The 17,608-nt window shown below is 42.6% G+C and overlaps 1 protein-coding gene across 3 annotated transcripts in view; it reads left to right on the plus strand.

Moving 5' to 3' along the window:
- The window catches only part of LOC137524724 (tRNA N6-adenosine threonylcarbamoyltransferase, mitochondrial-like), a 301,894-nt gene that overhangs the window by 216,618 nt on the left and 67,668 nt on the right, over positions 1-17,608 (plus strand). For all 3 annotated transcript variants that reach the window (XM_068244913.1, XM_068244912.1, XM_068244911.1), the window contains 2 exons: positions 8,709-8,854; positions 16,946-17,076. In XM_068244913.1, coding sequence (XP_068101014.1) covers positions 8,709-8,854; positions 16,946-17,076 — 277 coding nt within the window. The remainder of the gene's footprint in view (positions 1-8,708; positions 8,855-16,945; positions 17,077-17,608) is intronic.

Here is a 17,608-nt window from a genome sequence, read left to right on the forward strand (position 1 = left end):
TGGGATAAAGGACATCCTAGGACTCAAACAAAGCCGACCATAGCATAATTCCGTTTGATTTTAATAAGTAATAAAAGTAGTGCACTTACAAATTTGCAGTAAAACATGCGCATATAAAAAAAGTAGCACAGGATCCTCCAGCGTCTCCTCAGCTCCTTAGGCTCCGCCCTACTAGTTTCGTCCAATGACTCATCAGGGGCTCGGCCATTCAGAGCTGAGGGACGCTTTAAATACTCTCCACCTCTATCACATGACCAGCTGTCTCAGCTGGATTCATTCGCTGCTGCCGCTTCTGTCATAATCATGCGGCCACTCCAATAGGCTGTCCATATTGGACTAAAGACTACAGTACCCATCTCACTTAGCGGCTACTTCCGCATTTCGGGTGTGTACACCCATCACCCAGCATTTATTACTTGAAATCCTAATCCCCCTTCCAGTTAAAAACAGTAGCCTTATTAAACAACCCCAGTATATCATTACACTCACCGCTTTACTCCACTGTACATCCCCCATCTGCTAACTGGGGGCTGCAAACTCCAGAATCCACATGTCAGCAGCAGCGGCCATCTTGTGCCTCATAGACTACATTACCCAGAATCCCCTGAGTCAGACGGCTGCCATCTTGAAAAAACGGACTACAGGGACACTAATGCCCTCTGCTCCGGATTAGAATGACTACATCACCCAGGATCCCCTGCGTCATAGCGGCGGCCATCTTGGAGAGGGACTACAAGGAAAAAAATGCCCTTTGTACAATATTTCATAGATATCTTCTGCCTACTCTTGCAGGCATGAAGATAGTACAAGCTAAAAACTCAAAAATTCAAAGTAAAACTAAAAAAGTCTTGCGAAATGAACTACATAAACAAAAATATATAAAATTGAAAAAAGGGGGGATAAGAAACATCACCAATCAGTGGCCATAGAAATTCTCATTCCTGAGCAACCTTATTTGAAAATCGGGGAAATAAAGAAGGTATGGTTACCACATGACTCAGAGTACCCCCTTATGTGATGCCCCCACACACGATCACCTATCGGGACCCATCCTACATATCATTACATTCACCACTTTCCTCCACTATACACCCCCATCTACTAACTAAGGGCTGCAAACTCCAGACTCCACCTGTCAGCAGCAGCGACCATCTTGTCCCTCATTGACTACATTACCCAGAATCCCCTGAGTCAGACGGCTGCCATCTTGAAAAAACGGACTACAGGGACACTAATGCCCTCTGCTCCGGATTAGAATGACTACATCACCCAGGATCCCCTGCGTCATAGCGGCGGCCATCTTGGAAAGGGACTACAAGGAAAAAAATGCCCTTTGTACAGTATTTCATAGATATCTTCTGCCTACTTATGCGGGCATGAAGATAGTGCAAGCTAAAAACTCAAAAATGAAACTGAAACTAAAAAAGTCTTACAAAATAAAACTACATAAACAAAAATATATAAAATGAAAAAAATGAAATGAAAAAAATGGGGGGGGTTAGAAATATCAACAAATAGTGGCCATAGAAATTCTCATTCCTGAGCGACCTTCTTGGGAGATCAGATCACGGAAATACAGTGACATAAAAAGGGTATGGTTACCACATGACTCAGAGTACCCCCTTATATGATACCCCCACACACGACCACCTATCGGGACCCATCCACTAAGGTATAATTAACTAACCTCTCATCTACCCAATTTGTATAGATGCCTTAAATGGGCCTACAGTATAGACCAGAACCTTGACCAGTATAAAGAACTGCGGCTCATAAATCCAGCTTCAACAGTGGGAACACAACCCCCAAAATGACAGTTTTATCACCCTCACCCTCCCATATCACCTGATAACCCTAATCATCCGCAATAAAACAGTTTATGTCAAGTTCCACATTCAAACCCCCAGGGGTGAGTGTCTTAAGCTCATATATCCATCTCGTTTCCATTTTTGATATCTCCCTAACCTTATGACACCCCCTCCACCTAGTCGTTAATTTCTGTAACCCACAAAACTTCAAGAATGTAGGATTTCTATTGTGTTTCTCCAAAAAATGTTTAGACACACTGTGTCCCCCGAAACCTCTTGCAATATTATTAATGTGTTCCCCAATTCTCCTTTTTAGGGTCCTTTTCGTGCGGCCCACATATTGTAGGCCGCACGGGCACCAAAGGAGGTAGACCACATATTTACTGCTGCAGTGAATAAATTCCTTAATTTTATGACTCCTCCCAGTTTGCAAAGAAGTGATTTCCTGTTTCCTAACACCATGTGCTCTTTCGCATGCAACACATTGGTGACACGGATAAAAACCCACATTACCCCAGGCATCGGTTCTGTCTCTTACTTTAGGGCCATCCACATATGTTTTAACCAATTTTTGCTGAAGGTTACTAGCTCGCCTATAAATGAACTTTGGCTGCTCTGGTAGCGACCTACCCAGAACAGGGTCATTCCTTAAAAGACTCCAATGCCTTCTATAAATCCTTTCCACCTGTTTATATTGTGAGTTCTAATCCATCAGGACCGCATATTCAAACACATTGGACCCATTGTTGCTCTCTCTTTTATCCTCTAAGTAATGTTCTCTCTGTGTATTTAAAACTTCAGTAGAAATTTCGTCAAGGTAATCCCTACTATATCCCTTTTCCACAAACCGCTCAATGAGCATCTCTGCTTGCATAATATAGTCTGTTTCAGTACTGCAATTTCTCCGTATTCTACTAAGTTGGCCTTTGGGAATGTTCCGCATCCAATTAGGGTGATGACAACTTTTTACTGGGATATATAAGTTCCGGTCGGTTTCTTTAAAAAAGGTTTTCGTTCCTACCGTACCCTCCCTTTTCATAACCACCACATCCAAAAAATCTATTTGTTCTTGACTACATTTCATTGTTAGTTCAATCCCCCATTCATTATTATTGGCCCACTGTATGTATCTTTCCAACTCTTCCTTATCACCACTCCAAATCCAGAAAAGGTCGTCAATAAACCGTTTCCAATTGGATACTTTACTACTTTCCTGTGCCCTTAGTATCTTTCTCTCCCACTGATCCATAAAAATATTTGCTACACTCGGAGCAAATTTTGCCCCCATGGCACATCCAACGGCCTGCACGTAAAATGCACCATTGTACCAAAAATAGTTGTGTGATAAACAGAATTCCAGTAGTTCCAAAATAAACCCAATTTGGTCCTCACCCACCCCCCCAGCCTCTAAAAGAGCTTCCTTTACAGTTTCCAATGCCCTTGTATGCGGAATGATGGTATATAACGCGGTCACATCTGCTGTGACCAACATGTCACTATCCCCAATTTTCATACCATTAATGGATCGTAGAAAATCTTTGGTATCCCTCAGTAAATACGGTAAAGTGCCCACTACTGGCTGCAAAAATATGTCAATATACTCACCAATTCTTTGGTTGAGTGACCCTATCCCACTCACAATAGGGCGTCCAGGTGGGTGGGTTTGACTTTTGTGGATTTTAGGGTTGATGTACATAACCGGAATACGTGGGGCATCAACCATGAGGTATCTGAACTCTACATCCTTTAGAATACCTTTCTCCAACCCACTCCTAAGAATTTTCCTTAATATTTCCATATATTCGCTTGTTGGGTCTCCCTATTCCTGTATTGTCTTATTGCTGTATGTCACCCCTAAATATTGTCTGTAACCTAAATTAATGTCCAGCGCTGCGTAATATGTTGGCGCTTTATAAATACAATAAATAATAATAATACTTCTCGCCGTGCAGTGTCTTTTGCAGGCTGAGGAAGTTCACACCGGACTTTATTCACCGTGCCCAATAGCATTGTTTTGCGCTGCAGCAGTCTGTGCGACAGTGACAGTGAAGTAAAGAAATTGTCCGTCGTGGGTTTATATAAATATCATATGTATTATGGCAATGACAAACCTTAGCAGACTCCCATCCAGTGACTGACTATGCATTACCTTGTACTCCTACTGTGCTCAAACAAAGGACAGAATTCTCTGGTTGTGGGGGATGGGAGGTGGGCACATAGAGTAACTCAGATCCAAGGTGATTTAGTTCAAGTAAACAAATGGAAATGTGCGTGTTTTCAGAACAAAAGAAAGATAACAATGGAGTTGATAGCATGTTAAAAAAAACTCAGCAGGGGTGCTACTAGGTGTGAGCTCCAGGGAATTTACGCAGATCTGCGCAGCTTTGGTAAATCTAATGTTAACACCTTATCCACACATGCAGTCATTATAACAATGGGGAGAGACCAGACAGATTTTTTCCCATGGAAATTGCACTTTTATCAGCTAACCTAGTGTTTCACATTGCCTTATAACAACAAACCTGAATACACCAGACACAGGACCAGCCCTAAATCGCTGAATAAAAGGGGGGGGAGGGCAGTCCATGCCTGGCTGCTACACTCAGTCTCTACATCCACGTAGTTACCAGTAGCAGAGAGAGAGGAACTGAATGAATCAGTGAATCAGTTAAGAGTGAAGAGTCAGGACTCAGGAGCTGATGCTGTACTCGGATCCCTGAATGAGCTGGGACGAGTGCCTTCTCTCACGGACTCATTCATTACTGTGGTTCTTTGAATCATGGAGCTGAAGGAACTGAATGAATCAGTCAGTGAATCAGTTATGAGTCGAGTCAGGCACTGCTGTTAGCTGCTGCTGCTGTAAACTGATACCTGAGTGAGCTGAGAGGCATTTCTTCTCTCACTACTCAGTGTAGCAGCGCTCCTGCCTCCTCCTGTTGCTCTAGGCAATAATTTATACCTAAATTCAAAAAAAGAGGATAGCGCTAGTGTCTCAGTATTAATGCACCAATGTTGTTTATTTCAGTTAAAATATGCTCTTTTTTAACCGATAAAAGTTTAAAATTGCATAATAAAATATTATATGAGAAATCCCATGTGGGAGATCCCATACATGCACAATAATCACCTCCAATGCAATCAGATAGTATTGTGATATCTCAATCCCATATACACACACTCCACCACACATACAATGGAGCCACCTGGTCCTCTGCTGACCTAATGGTTTTCTAACTAAGGACGTTGGGTAGTTCTGTGTCCGGATTAATAAAAAAGGCTGTTTGTCCTTCCCCGTACAGAGGCTCTTCACCCTCTCTCTCTCAATACAATACGCTCTATATAATCAAGTTCCGCAGGCACTTACAGATCTTGCAGCTTTAATGTTGTTTAATGCGGGCTCCGGCTGGTAGCCTCGCATACAGAGTCCTGCTTCAGGCTTAAAACACCTACTCCTCCGGTAAAACGTCAGTCCGCATAGTTCCAGCAGTCCTCTCGCGGCTCCGCTCAATCCACTTGCGCGGCTTCCGGGTAGGTGGCTAGCTGGGAGTGACGTCACTTTTCCTCCGGGCTCCTGCGTTCCAACTTGCGCTTCAACGTAGCCGCCACTTCCTAGGCTTGTGCAGGCAGGCTTTGTATAGCATAATGTGTGGCAATCAATTACGCCAACTGTTGGGGTGTCAGGAAGCCCTTCTAGATCAACATGTTTCAATAGTTATCGACTATCTTCATCAGGATCGGGAATACCCATCAGCCACCACTTCCTGCTTTTTATAGATGTCCAGCCTCCTAAGTGTCTGCTTTATCTTAAAGGGAAACTGTCCTTATCATCTATATCACTCTATTAAATATATTTATATTTCTCTCTCTCACTATTTACACATTATTATCATGTTTACTGCAATAAATATTCCCTGGGCTATATATATCCACCCCCCCCCCCTCCATAAAGAACCAGGTGGTCCCACTATCAGGTGGCTCCCATTCATATCACCGTAAAAAAACAAACATCTCCCATTCCTCATTCAAACCTCCAGGTACCATATTATTTAGATTAAAAATCCATTGGCTCTCTTTCCTGGACATGTTGGCTAGAGAAAGAGAGCCAATGGATTTTTAATCTAAATACTATGGTACCTGGAGGTTTGAATGAGGAATGGGAGATGTTTGGTTTTTTAGGGTGATATGAATGGGAGCCACCTGATAGTGGGACCACCTGGTTCTTTATGGAGTGGGGGGGATGGGTATATAGCCCAGGGAATATTTATTGCAGTAAACATGATAATAATGTGTAAATAGTGAGAGAGAGAGAAATATAAATATATTTAATAGAGTGATATAGATGATAAGGAGAGTTTCCCTTTAAGATAAAGCAGACACTTAGGAGGCTGGACATCTATAAAAAGCAGGAAGTGGTGGCTGATGGGTATTCCCGATCCTGATGAAGATAGTCGATAACTATTGAAACATGTTGATCTAGAAGGGCTTCCTGACACCCCAACAGTTGGCGTAACTGATTGCCACACATTACGTTATACAAAGCCTACCTGCACAAGCCTAGGAAGCGGCGGCTACGTTGAAGCACAAGTTGGAACGCAGGAGCCCGGAGGGAAAGTGACGTCACTCCCAGCTAGCCACCTATCCATAAGCCGCGCGAGTGGATTGAGCGGAGCCGCGAGAGGACTGCTGGAACTATGCGGACTGGCGTTTTACCGGAGGAGTAGGTGTTTTAAGCCTGAAACAGGACTCTGTATGCGAGGCTACCGGCCGGAGCCCGCATTAAAGAACATTAAAGCTGCAAGATCCGTAAGTGCCTGTGGAACTTGATTATATAGAGCGTATTGTATTGAGAGAGAGAGAGAGAGAGGGTGAAGAGCCCCTGTACGGGGAAAGACTTAAACAGCCTTTTTTATTAATCCGGACACAGAACTACCCAACGTCCTTAGTTAGAAAACCATTAGGTCAGCACAGGACCAGGTGGCTCCATTGTATGTGTGGTGGAGTGTGTGTATATAGGATTGAGATATCACAATACTATCTGATTGCATTGGAGGTGATTATTGTGCATGTATGGGATCTCCCACATGGGATTTCTCATATAATATTTTATTATGCAATTTTAAACTTTTATCGGTTAAAAAAGAGCATATTTTAACTGAAATAAACAACATTGGTGCATTAATACTGAGACACTAGCGCTATCCTCTTTTTTTTGAATTTTGCTTCTGAATATTGGTAGGGGTCGAGGGGATACCCCATACTCTGGGGATTTAAGCAGCTGGTGATAGAGATAGGAGCAGCGCCCTTCAATTTCTCCTTTGAATAATTTATACCTGCCTGGTGGTTGAGACGGCTGTGCTCCATAGTCCAGGCTTTCTCATTCATAGTTCCCTGGAACCCCAGAATTCCTTGAGGTCTTTGCAGGGGTTCCATGGCATTTTCTCCTCCTGTGACAGTGGTGGCCTGAGAAAGTTGCAAAAGTACCTCTTTGGCTCCTCTGTGTCCTCTTGAGACTTCTTGTATGCTCAACCTGAATTTGGTGAGCGTTGGGGTTGGCGTATAATAGAGCGCATTATAATAGGGGTTACTGTATAAAGAAAGACTAAACACTAGAATAGTATGGAGCACATTAATAAAAAGCAATAGAATAGGAAGGCAGTATAACGATTAGCACCATAATAAGGGGCAGCAAATTGAAGAGTACTGTTATTAGGGGAGCACTATAATTGTGGGGTCTATAGCAAGAAACACGAACATCTACTACAATTATAGGAAACACTATAAGGAAGAAACATGTAAAAGGGGCTACACAACAAGGCCGTTATAATGAACGACCACACCCACTTTTAATAACCATGCGTCCTGAAAAATAAATCCCCACTTCTAGCGCTAATGCAGGGATCCTTGAGGTCCAAACATTATTTGACGGGTTCCTCCAGGGTAAAAAGACTGAGAAAGGCTGCCATAGTTTGTATTTAGAAAGTTGAGATCCTTACATTTTCTTGCTCTTCTTAAATCCTTATGTACTACACTATGTATGGACCTATGTCTTTTTTCAACTCAACTATGTAACTGTGTATGTAGCATTTCCCTCTATTTTCGTGTTTAAAGTACTGTTATGGGATTATTATGATGACTGAGACATGAACTAGTTTATTTTGGTTGCTGGTTGTTTATAATGCTATCTGGAAATCATGTAATGCTATCTGGGACTATTTCAGTACTCCATGTGGTTTGCATATTAAATGCTGGGAGGTGTTCTTTTTACACACCCACAGTTATTTGATCACAGCATAGTGTACCCAGAAGCATTTGATCTGATCTTTCAAGATCTAAGGGCTTTCCCAGCGCTTTTCCAATCACTAGCATTTTGAAAAGCTCTTTGAAAATGGATTCCTATGGGATGTTTCACACTTGGATAATGTATTCCTATGTATTCCTGTGGGCTGTTTCACACCAAAAGTGATTTCTCAGTGCTTTTCCAATTGCTAGCATTTTGAAAAACTCTTGGATAATGTATTACTATGGGTAATTTCATACTGGAGTGATTTCACACTGAAATTCATAAAAGCTCTGCATGTAGTGTTTTTGCAGAGATTGAGATTCTATAAAAATTACAGAAAAGCAAAAGCACTAGCACTTTTGGTGTGAAGCTTTTTGGTGTAAATAGAGTATTATATGCTCCAAGAGCTTTTTCAAAGTGCTAGAGATCGAAAAATCACTAAGAAAAAACTTTTGATGGAAAACAGCCCACGGAAATACATTGTCAAAGTGCTTTTAAAGATACTAGCAATCAAAAAAATGCAGAGAAAGCATTCTTGATGTGCTATAGCTTTGATTGAGCTGCATGCACTGCACTGCTTATCAGTTTTAAAATAATATTATTTAACCCTTGTTTAATAGGTAAACAGAAGGGAGACATACTTTTATGTGCAGCAGACATTGCTGCTTCATTTCAACATGCTCTGGCCCACCACATTGTCAAACAAACGCAACGAGCTACTCTATTCTGCAAGAGAGAAAATCTTTTATTGCCACATTCATCACTGGTAAGTTATATGGCTTTATTATTATTATTTAGCACTGTTTGCTTTTTTGGTGCTGAATAGTTAGATGAATACTTATAGTATATTTGTACAACAAGGAAAATGCTTGCAGATAAATAATAAATAAAAAAAGATTGTAGGACAATACCTTGTATTTAATGTGGAGTTGATATGACTTGTTTTGAGTTTATGTTGTTCTTCTCCTCAAATACACAATCAAAAGAGACACCACTGTGTTCATATATTAGAACACTATGACAAACTCCAGAAAATTTTCAATTGGGAATTTAACCCAGTGCAGATAATATACTGTTGAAGATCTCACCACGTAGAATGTACTGAGAGCTATAGCAATGTCAGTATCCATACCAAAATATCAGAAATTACTAGGAGAAAGAAACTTGTACATGTTATGTCACAGTCTTACAGTAAGATAAAAACAAGTGGTCTGTATTCAGGCTAAGTTCACAGCGGGACATTAAAGTTGCACGTTAAAACAAAATGTAACGCAGAATAGCGCACTGCAATGAAAAATCAATGAGCCGTTCACAGTGCACACATTGCGTTGGTGTCTAACACTGCACGTTAAGTGAAAATACTGCATGCAGTGCGTTATACACGTTATTAGCTGTGTTAGACTGTTTGCACATGCTCAGTAATGACTTGGATGCATACTTTTCATTGCCTGTATGCTCTACTGTGTGTGTATGTGACGGTAACGTTGCAACTTTTTTGGCGCATGAGCGGTTTAATCGCGCATGCGCAGTACTGTCACGCTGGCTGGCGTGATGACGACTGACGTCATCTTTCAGGAAGAAGGAGCCCGACACTCAGGCCCAGTGTCGCCAAGAGCCATTTATGACCAGGGCCTGGGAGAAGAGCCAGATGGACGCCGAGGGACCTCCTGACCTACGTTGGGCTGGAAAAAGACCCAGGTAAGTTCAGATTTTGATTTTAGTTACTGCTCGGAGTCCCTTTAATACTTTTTCATACAGATGGAATACAATTTTAACATTGTTACATAGTTAGTTTGATTAAAAAACAACATCGGTCCATCAAGTCCTTCATATCTGTCCTGCACTATCACATAACTCCAGAGGAGTTATGTGACAGAGGACGTTAAAAAAAAAAAAACCCTTACGAGTTTTGGGCCTATTCATTTTTAAAGAGACTCTGTAACAAAAATGTCAACCTTTTTTCTACTATCCTACAAGTTCCTAAACCTATTCTAATGTGCTCTGGCTTACTGCAGCACTTTCTACTATCACCGTCTCTGTAATAAATCAACTTATCTCTCTCTTGTCGGATTTGTTGCCCTGTGTCTGGAAGGCTGCCAAATCTTCAGTGTTGTGGATCTGTTATGGACACCCTTCCTCCAGCCCCCTCTATGCACACTCCTGTGTGTGTTATTTAGATTAGGCAGCCTCTCTGCTCTCTCAGTGAGAGAAGAGAGCTTTACAAGCTGGATAAATCTTCCTCTGTTAGGCTGTGAAAGGAGCTGGGCTGTCACATGCTGAGAAATTACAGACACCGCAGAGCTGTCTGCAGGAAGAAACAATCAGCCTGTCACTCTTCAGTGGATGATAGCTGCAGGGGGAAATAGGTAAACAAACAAATGATCTCTTGAGATTCAAAAGGAAGGCTGTATACAGCCTGCCTGTGTCTGGATGTATTTGCTATGTGTTGACATACTGTACATTAACCTACTTCTGGTTTTGGTGGCCATTTTGTTTGTTTATAAACAAACTTTTGAAAACTGTTTTTGACTAATTTTAATGCAGCGGGGAGTGGCGAAATTGTGACAGAGGGGAATAGGAGATGTCCCCTAACGCACTGGTATGTTTACATTTGTGCGATTTTAACAATACAGATTCTCTTTAAGGGAAAGAATTCTTCCGGATTCCGGGTTGCTGTCAGATAAAATCCTTTGATCAACTCTGCTTTGAATTACCTAGTTATTATAGCTGTGAGTGTCCATCAATGCTAAGAAAGCATCCAAGCCTCCTTTACATGCAGATATAGAATTTGTCGTAACTGATCCCTGTGGTAAATGTTTCTACATTTTAACCACTCTTACTGTAAAGAACCCCTTCCTATATAGGTGGCAAAACCATTTCTCTCCATATGCACCTCATGTCCCCTTTGTAGTAACCCCAAAGAAAGCCTAATTGGTGGTGAAAAAAACAAGATATGGATTGTTTCCTTGTGATAAATAGTAATAAAGTTATAGGCGAATTAATGGAAGGAGCACTGACAGGTGAAAATTGCTCTGGTTTTTTAAAGGGAAAAAACCCTTTGGGGTAAAGTGGTTAATCTATCCTTATCTTTTGACATCTCTATTAATCCAATAGTCCAAGCCAAAGTTTACCTGAAATTCACCTGTAACGTTGCTCTTTTGTAAAAAGCCCAAATCCCACAAACCTTTTTATTATTTAGGTTAAGAAAAGTACAGAAAGCGGTTCAAAATCTTTGAGGGACCTTATGGATCTATGGGCCTGATCCAATTCACATTTTCTTTAAAGATTTCTCCTAGGAGATACTTTCCATATTCTGTTTAAAATAACTTTTCAGCACTCTGCAATTGAAAAAGTATTAAAAATTAGATGAAAAAAAAGTACTGTCAAAATTATTCAGAGTATTTTCTTGCTTGTTGGTGGCTTAAAGTGTACCTGAGGCGATATGTGGAATGATGAGATAAACCTGTATGTACAGTACAAAACATATTCACCACAGTGGCGGACACAGCCAGCAGTGGGCCCCTGTGCAAAATTGTAATTGTGGGCCCCCTCCGACCTGCGGCGCGCGTAGGTAGGTAGGAAGCCTGGTGGGTGGTTAGGTTGCCAGGTGGGTAGGTAGGAAGGAAGCCGGGTGGGTAGGCAGGTAGCCCTTTGAGTATCCGGGTGCCCGACTCCTATCCTCCCTCCCTCCCTCCCTTCCTCACCTCGGAGGGCCCCCCTCCCGATATGCGCGGCGGGAGAGCGAGCGGCAAATACAGGAAGTCTTCAGGGCTCCAGGCAGACGCTAGAGGCCCAGCCGCTTGGTCTCCAATATGCCGCCAACTCTGTCGACATATTGGAGACCAAGCGGCTGCCGGCTGAGCCCTCTAGCGTCTGCCTGGAGACCCGGATTTGCCGCTCTCCCGCCGCGCATACCGGGAGGGGGGCCCCCCGAGGTGAGGGAGGGAGGAAGGATAGGAGTCGGGGCCCCCCGGGGGAAAAAATAATAAAAAAAAATATATATATATATATATAAAAAAAAATACTTAATGGGCCCCTGAATTAAAACGGAACTTCAGGGGCCCTCGTGCGGCGGCACGGCCTGCACGGCCGTATGTCTGCCACTGATTCACCACTTCCCAACCACATTTTTTTTCCTTTTAAAAACCAGGGCGATTTTCAGATCACGGTCCTCCCAATCATTCGCCAATAACTTTATCGTTACTTATCACATGAATATTATCTATATCTTGTTTTATTTGCCACAAATTAGGGTTTCTTTGGTTGGTACTTTTTGCTAAAAATTATTTTATTTTATATGCATTTTAAAGGCAATATTAAGAAAAAAGAAAAAACAATTATTATTTCTCAGTTTTAAACCGTTATAGTTTTAAAATAAAATGTGCTTCCATACATCAAACCCACACATTTTATTTGCCCATTCCAGGATTTTTAACAGGGATGCTCATCCGGATTTCAGATATCCGGGTAACCCAGATATCTGACCATTTTTACACTATCCGGCTGGATCCGGATTCCGGATAGATTGACGGCCGACCCGGATATCCGCGGATTTCTACCAGATATCTGGATTACAAGTTCGGTGGCAAAAAGGACCAACACACCACACACACCACCTTCTTCTTCTTCTTCTTCTTCTTCTTCTCCTCTCTCTCTCTCTCTCTCTCTCTCTCTCTCTCCCTCTCTCTCTCTCGTCAAAAGCAAGCTCACATACATTGACCAGGAACCCAGGTCAACAGCTTGGAAGACAGCTATGCTCACCACTATACAACCGACAGCACTACATGCTGAAGCCAGCCTAGCATGTACCATTGTGATATACCCAAGAGAAAAATGAGCTTGCTTATTTGCCTAATTTGCTAGATGAAAGCAGTGGGACACATGGTGAAACTGCTTACAGGATTCAATTCAAGACTTCAGAATCAGAAAGATCATGTGCCCCCTTGGATGATGCTGGTGTAACACACACAGCAAAGGACAGCAATTTGAAGTCTGGAAGATTCCAGGGCAAGGGTGGGAAGGATGAAAAGCTGGGTGGCCATGCAACCCTTCCTGCTAGGGATGGCCTTGCCTTTTGTGTTCAACAGTTGTCCGAAGAGAACCCCGGATAGCTATTTAGCAGAAATTGTGTGCACAGTGTCTGTGGCATAATTGGTTAGCACATTTGGCTGTTAACCGAAAGGTTGGTGGTTCAAGCCCACCCAGGGATGGCCTTGCCTTTTGTTTTCAACTGTTGTCCGAAGAAAACCCCAGATAGCCATTTAGCAGCAATTGTGTGCACAGTGTCTGTGGCACAATTGGTTAGTGCATTTGGCTGTTAACCGAAAGGTTGGTGGTTCAAGCCCACCCAGGGATGCCCTTGCCTTTTGTGTTCAACAGTTGTCCAAAGGTAACCCCAGATAGCCATTTAGCAGCAATTGTGTGCACGGTGTCTGTGGCACAATTGGTTAGCGCATTTGGCTGTTAACCGAAAGGTTGGTGGTTTAAGCCCACCCAGGGATGGCTTTGTGTTTTGTGAAGGGAACTAATGCACCCTTCTTAAACTTGAAGATTGTATACAAATGTAAGCAGACTGCAGAGTGGTGCAGCAGAAGTGTGCTGGGCCCATAACCCAGAGGTTGATGGATTGAAACCATCCTCTGCTAGGCATGATTTCATTTTTGCACCTCGCTATTTCGCATGGGCAAAACGGTTTCCATAGCCCTGTAAGAGAAAGTGTAATAAGGGCCCTGCCGTAACATAGATATTACAGTAGCTAAGACTACTCCTGGGCCTTTCTTGTAGTTGGAGATGAGTGAAATGGCCGGCTTCAGCCTGTAATGTTAGTTGACCTGGGTTCGATTACCGGCCGATGGTGGTATAGCGGTGAGGAGAGCTGCCTTCCAAGCAGTGGACCTGGGTTCGATTCCTGGCCAATGTATGTGAGCTTGCTTTTGACAGCCTACAAATCCCTGGAAGACAAAATCGGGGAGAGAGAGAGGGAAGGAGGGTCGAGGTAGAGGGTAAGAGGATAGGTGTTTTTGAAGGTTAAAAACGTTTTGAAAGCATTTTGAAAGGCACTTCCAGTTTGTCTATCCGGATATCCGAATAGGTCGGATATCCGCGGATAATGCGTCCGGATATCCGCGTTCACGCGGATATCTAAAAGGTCGAATTCTGATATCCGCACCGGATCCGGATATCTGGATATCCGGATACGGATCAATTCGGATTTTAAAAAGTACTATCTGAGCATCCCTGAAATACTATAACAATAATTACGAGCCTTTATTTCCAAAATTAACCGTAATATACCCTCATGACATACCGTATTTTTCAGACTGCAAGACGCACTTTCTCCTCCAAAAGTGGTGGGAAAAAGTAGGTGCGTCTTATAGTCCGAATGTGCCCCACAAGTCCTCATTCGCATGTGCATCAGAGCTGCTCCGACAACCTACAAGACCGTCACAGCACAGGGCTCCACTCACCAGCCCTTCTGCAAACACTTCATGCCATCTGCCGCTGTCTGCAATGCTGGGGGATCGGGAAGCATGTGGCATCAGATTTTGCTGCCATATCGTGTAGAACTCGGAGGGCGGAGGGCGTCACTGCACAGGGCTCTACTTACCAGCCCTTCTTCAAGCTCTTTCTAAACATCCATTATCATGCTGCCAGATGCCACTGTCTGCAGAGAGAGACTGTCCAGGAGATCGGAGGAGCACGTGTTAACAGTTTGCGCTGCCACACCCTGCTCTAGCACTCGGAGGGCGCCGTACTTCTTTGTTACTGATGCCCTTTTCATGACCTGATGGCGCACGTTGGCCCCTGAGATCATACAGTAAGAGGGTGTCAGTAAGTAGGAAGTATGGTGGCTTCTGAGTCCTGGCGCAGGGTATGGCAGCGCAAACTGATAACGCGTGCTTCACCGATCTCCCAGCCAGTCTCTTTCTGTGGACAGCGGCATCTGGCAACACAATAATGGATGTTTGGAAAGTGCTTAGAGAAGGGCTAGCGAGGGATGCCCTGTGCTGCGATGGCCTCAGCCCTCCAAGTACTGTACGATATGGCAGCAAAATCTGATGCCACATACTTCCTGATCCCTCAGCAATGGGAACAATGGTGGATGACATGAAGTGTCTGCAGAAGAGATGGAGAGTGGACTCCTGTGCTATGACTACAAGGAAGAGGATTGGCTGCAGAAGGGAGACTGAGGAGAGGAGCGCGCCAGCTAGATCAGAAGGGAGTTTCCCTGAAGTTGTAGTGTAATGTAGCTGGGGAGGGAGGTGCAGCAGGGATTAGTGTAGTGTGTAGTGAAGTGTAATGTACCTGTTGGGCAGCAGGGGTTAGTGTAGTGCAGTGTATAGTGAAGTGTAATTGTCACGCTCGGTGGTATATTCTCCACAGTCAGCACGTAATGAATAACCTGACGTGAAGGAGATACACACGCAAGCACAAGGAACCAGGATATCCCCAGTTATAGTGCGAACGCACTAGTGGAGGAGAGGACTGACTCCAGTAGGAGATGTGGCGCACAGAGCAGGCGTAGATCCGAGCAACCACAAACAATACCTAACAATAGTGGCTCAGTGCAAGGTAGCGCATAAACCAGCACTCAGAAAGATCAGGACAGGTAGACAGAATGAACACTTGCTAAACTAATAACTGACTCAATAACAGCAAGTGCCCATAAACAGGACAGACTGAAACGAGGTAGCCAATCACGGACGCAGCGATGGCTTACCTCGCAGCAACAGGACTGAACTAGCTAAGCACGGGTCAACATGATAAGCGCAACCTACCGAAACGTGCTGGAACTGACTGACTGAACACAGGATATAAACAGTTCGAGTACGTATATATCAGCGACACTGATGTATTAACGTAACACGAATACAAAGAAAATAACAAACACGCTAGTATGCGTATATATTGCCGATGAACCAATATATGATGCAAGACTAGCAAAGTAACAAATACTGATAAACAAGAACAGGACTAGAAGGACTCAATGACTCCTGCGCAGGCTGTTTTATTTGCTTTATTTTGCTGTCTCAAAGAGTTGTAAAGTTTGAGGCATGAAAGTGACAGCTTCTGTCTTGTACCGTGTTGGGAATATAGTAAATGTCACTGATAAGCAAAGTACAGCCATTAAAGTTTTCCTGGCAGAATACAACTTCTGAAGAGTGAGAGATAAAATGCATGAACTATTGACCTTTCTAGCACTTATTTAGCTGCCACTGATTAGAAACTGTAAAACATTCAACCTATTTTGTAACTGTTTAAATATAAAAGAAAACCCTGGGATACTTAAAAATGTCATTTAGGAGTAAGAGGATAAATATAATTGTTTATCTCATCAGTTTATTCCCCCCCCCCCCCCGGTTCACTTTTAAAGGAATTTTACTGATAAGATGTAAAATATCAGGAGAAAAAGTGAATTGGATTGGACCCTATGTGTCTCTATTAAAGTGATTCCCTTCATTTCTAGTCTCTGTGACCTTCATGGAGTGTTAGGGCTTTTATACAAAAACTGTAATTTTCAAGGTCAGGAAACGAGGAACAAAAATAATCAAGAATTCTTAACTCCACCCCACACTCAAAAAGGTTTTATTTGTTACTGTCTCCTTCACTCAACTAAATAATTCTCCACTTCCTAGTTAGACACGATGAAGGAAGGAAGTGATGAAAATTTGATCAGATGGGAACACAGGGCAATAATAAAAATAACCCCTAACCATACCGTCCAAATCTAAAACTAAAATGTTTATTTAATTATGCTTTTATTGAATTGTAACTGTAATTTTCTCTGCAGATTTTAAAGAATTTGACATAATAATGTTAAAGGAAAGTTGTTTTTATATTTTTTTTTTCACTGTAGGTTGTTTCTGGTGGAGTAGCCAGTAATGGATATATCCGTACAATGCTGAAAAATGTAGCAGATGACATTGACATGCCATTTATGTGTCCACCCCCACCACTTTGTACAGACAATGGCGTCATGATTGCTTGGTGAGATAATACAGATTTGACACAAATCTTAGTTTAAATAAAAATGTATAAAATAGAGTGGACATTTCGAAATTTAGATTTATTTATTTTTTACTAGTCATCATGTATTAGAACAATTATGATGTCAACAAACAGATCCTATCTTAAATAGTAATACAAGTTTAATAAAATATGCTCTGGACATACTAAAGGCATTTGATAGCTTGTCTTGCAGGTATCTTTTCCACCTTGTTTCTCACTGCGGTCTTGAACCCCACTGTCTGTCCTGGGTTGGGGCTCGCTACAGGCAACCACAAGGTTCCCTTTAAATATTAAACCTTACATAAAATATCAAGAGCAGCAATAAACAATGTGTAGTTACAAAAAGCATCTTCAGCTCATCAGTCCACCTGCAATCACATCCCTGCTTTTTGATAATGCTTCGCCAGTCGGTCAGCTTAAGGTCCAGCAAGTGGTCAGGGAAGAAATTCACAGACTCCGGCACTCCATAGGAAAACTTCCGTTTATTGAAGCCACACAGCACCAAATACAA

This window comes from Hyperolius riggenbachi, chromosome 7 (assembly GCF_040937935.1).
Source record: "Hyperolius riggenbachi isolate aHypRig1 chromosome 7, aHypRig1.pri, whole genome shotgun sequence".
In the NCBI taxonomy this organism is placed as follows: domain Eukaryota; kingdom Metazoa; phylum Chordata; class Amphibia; order Anura; family Hyperoliidae; genus Hyperolius; species Hyperolius riggenbachi.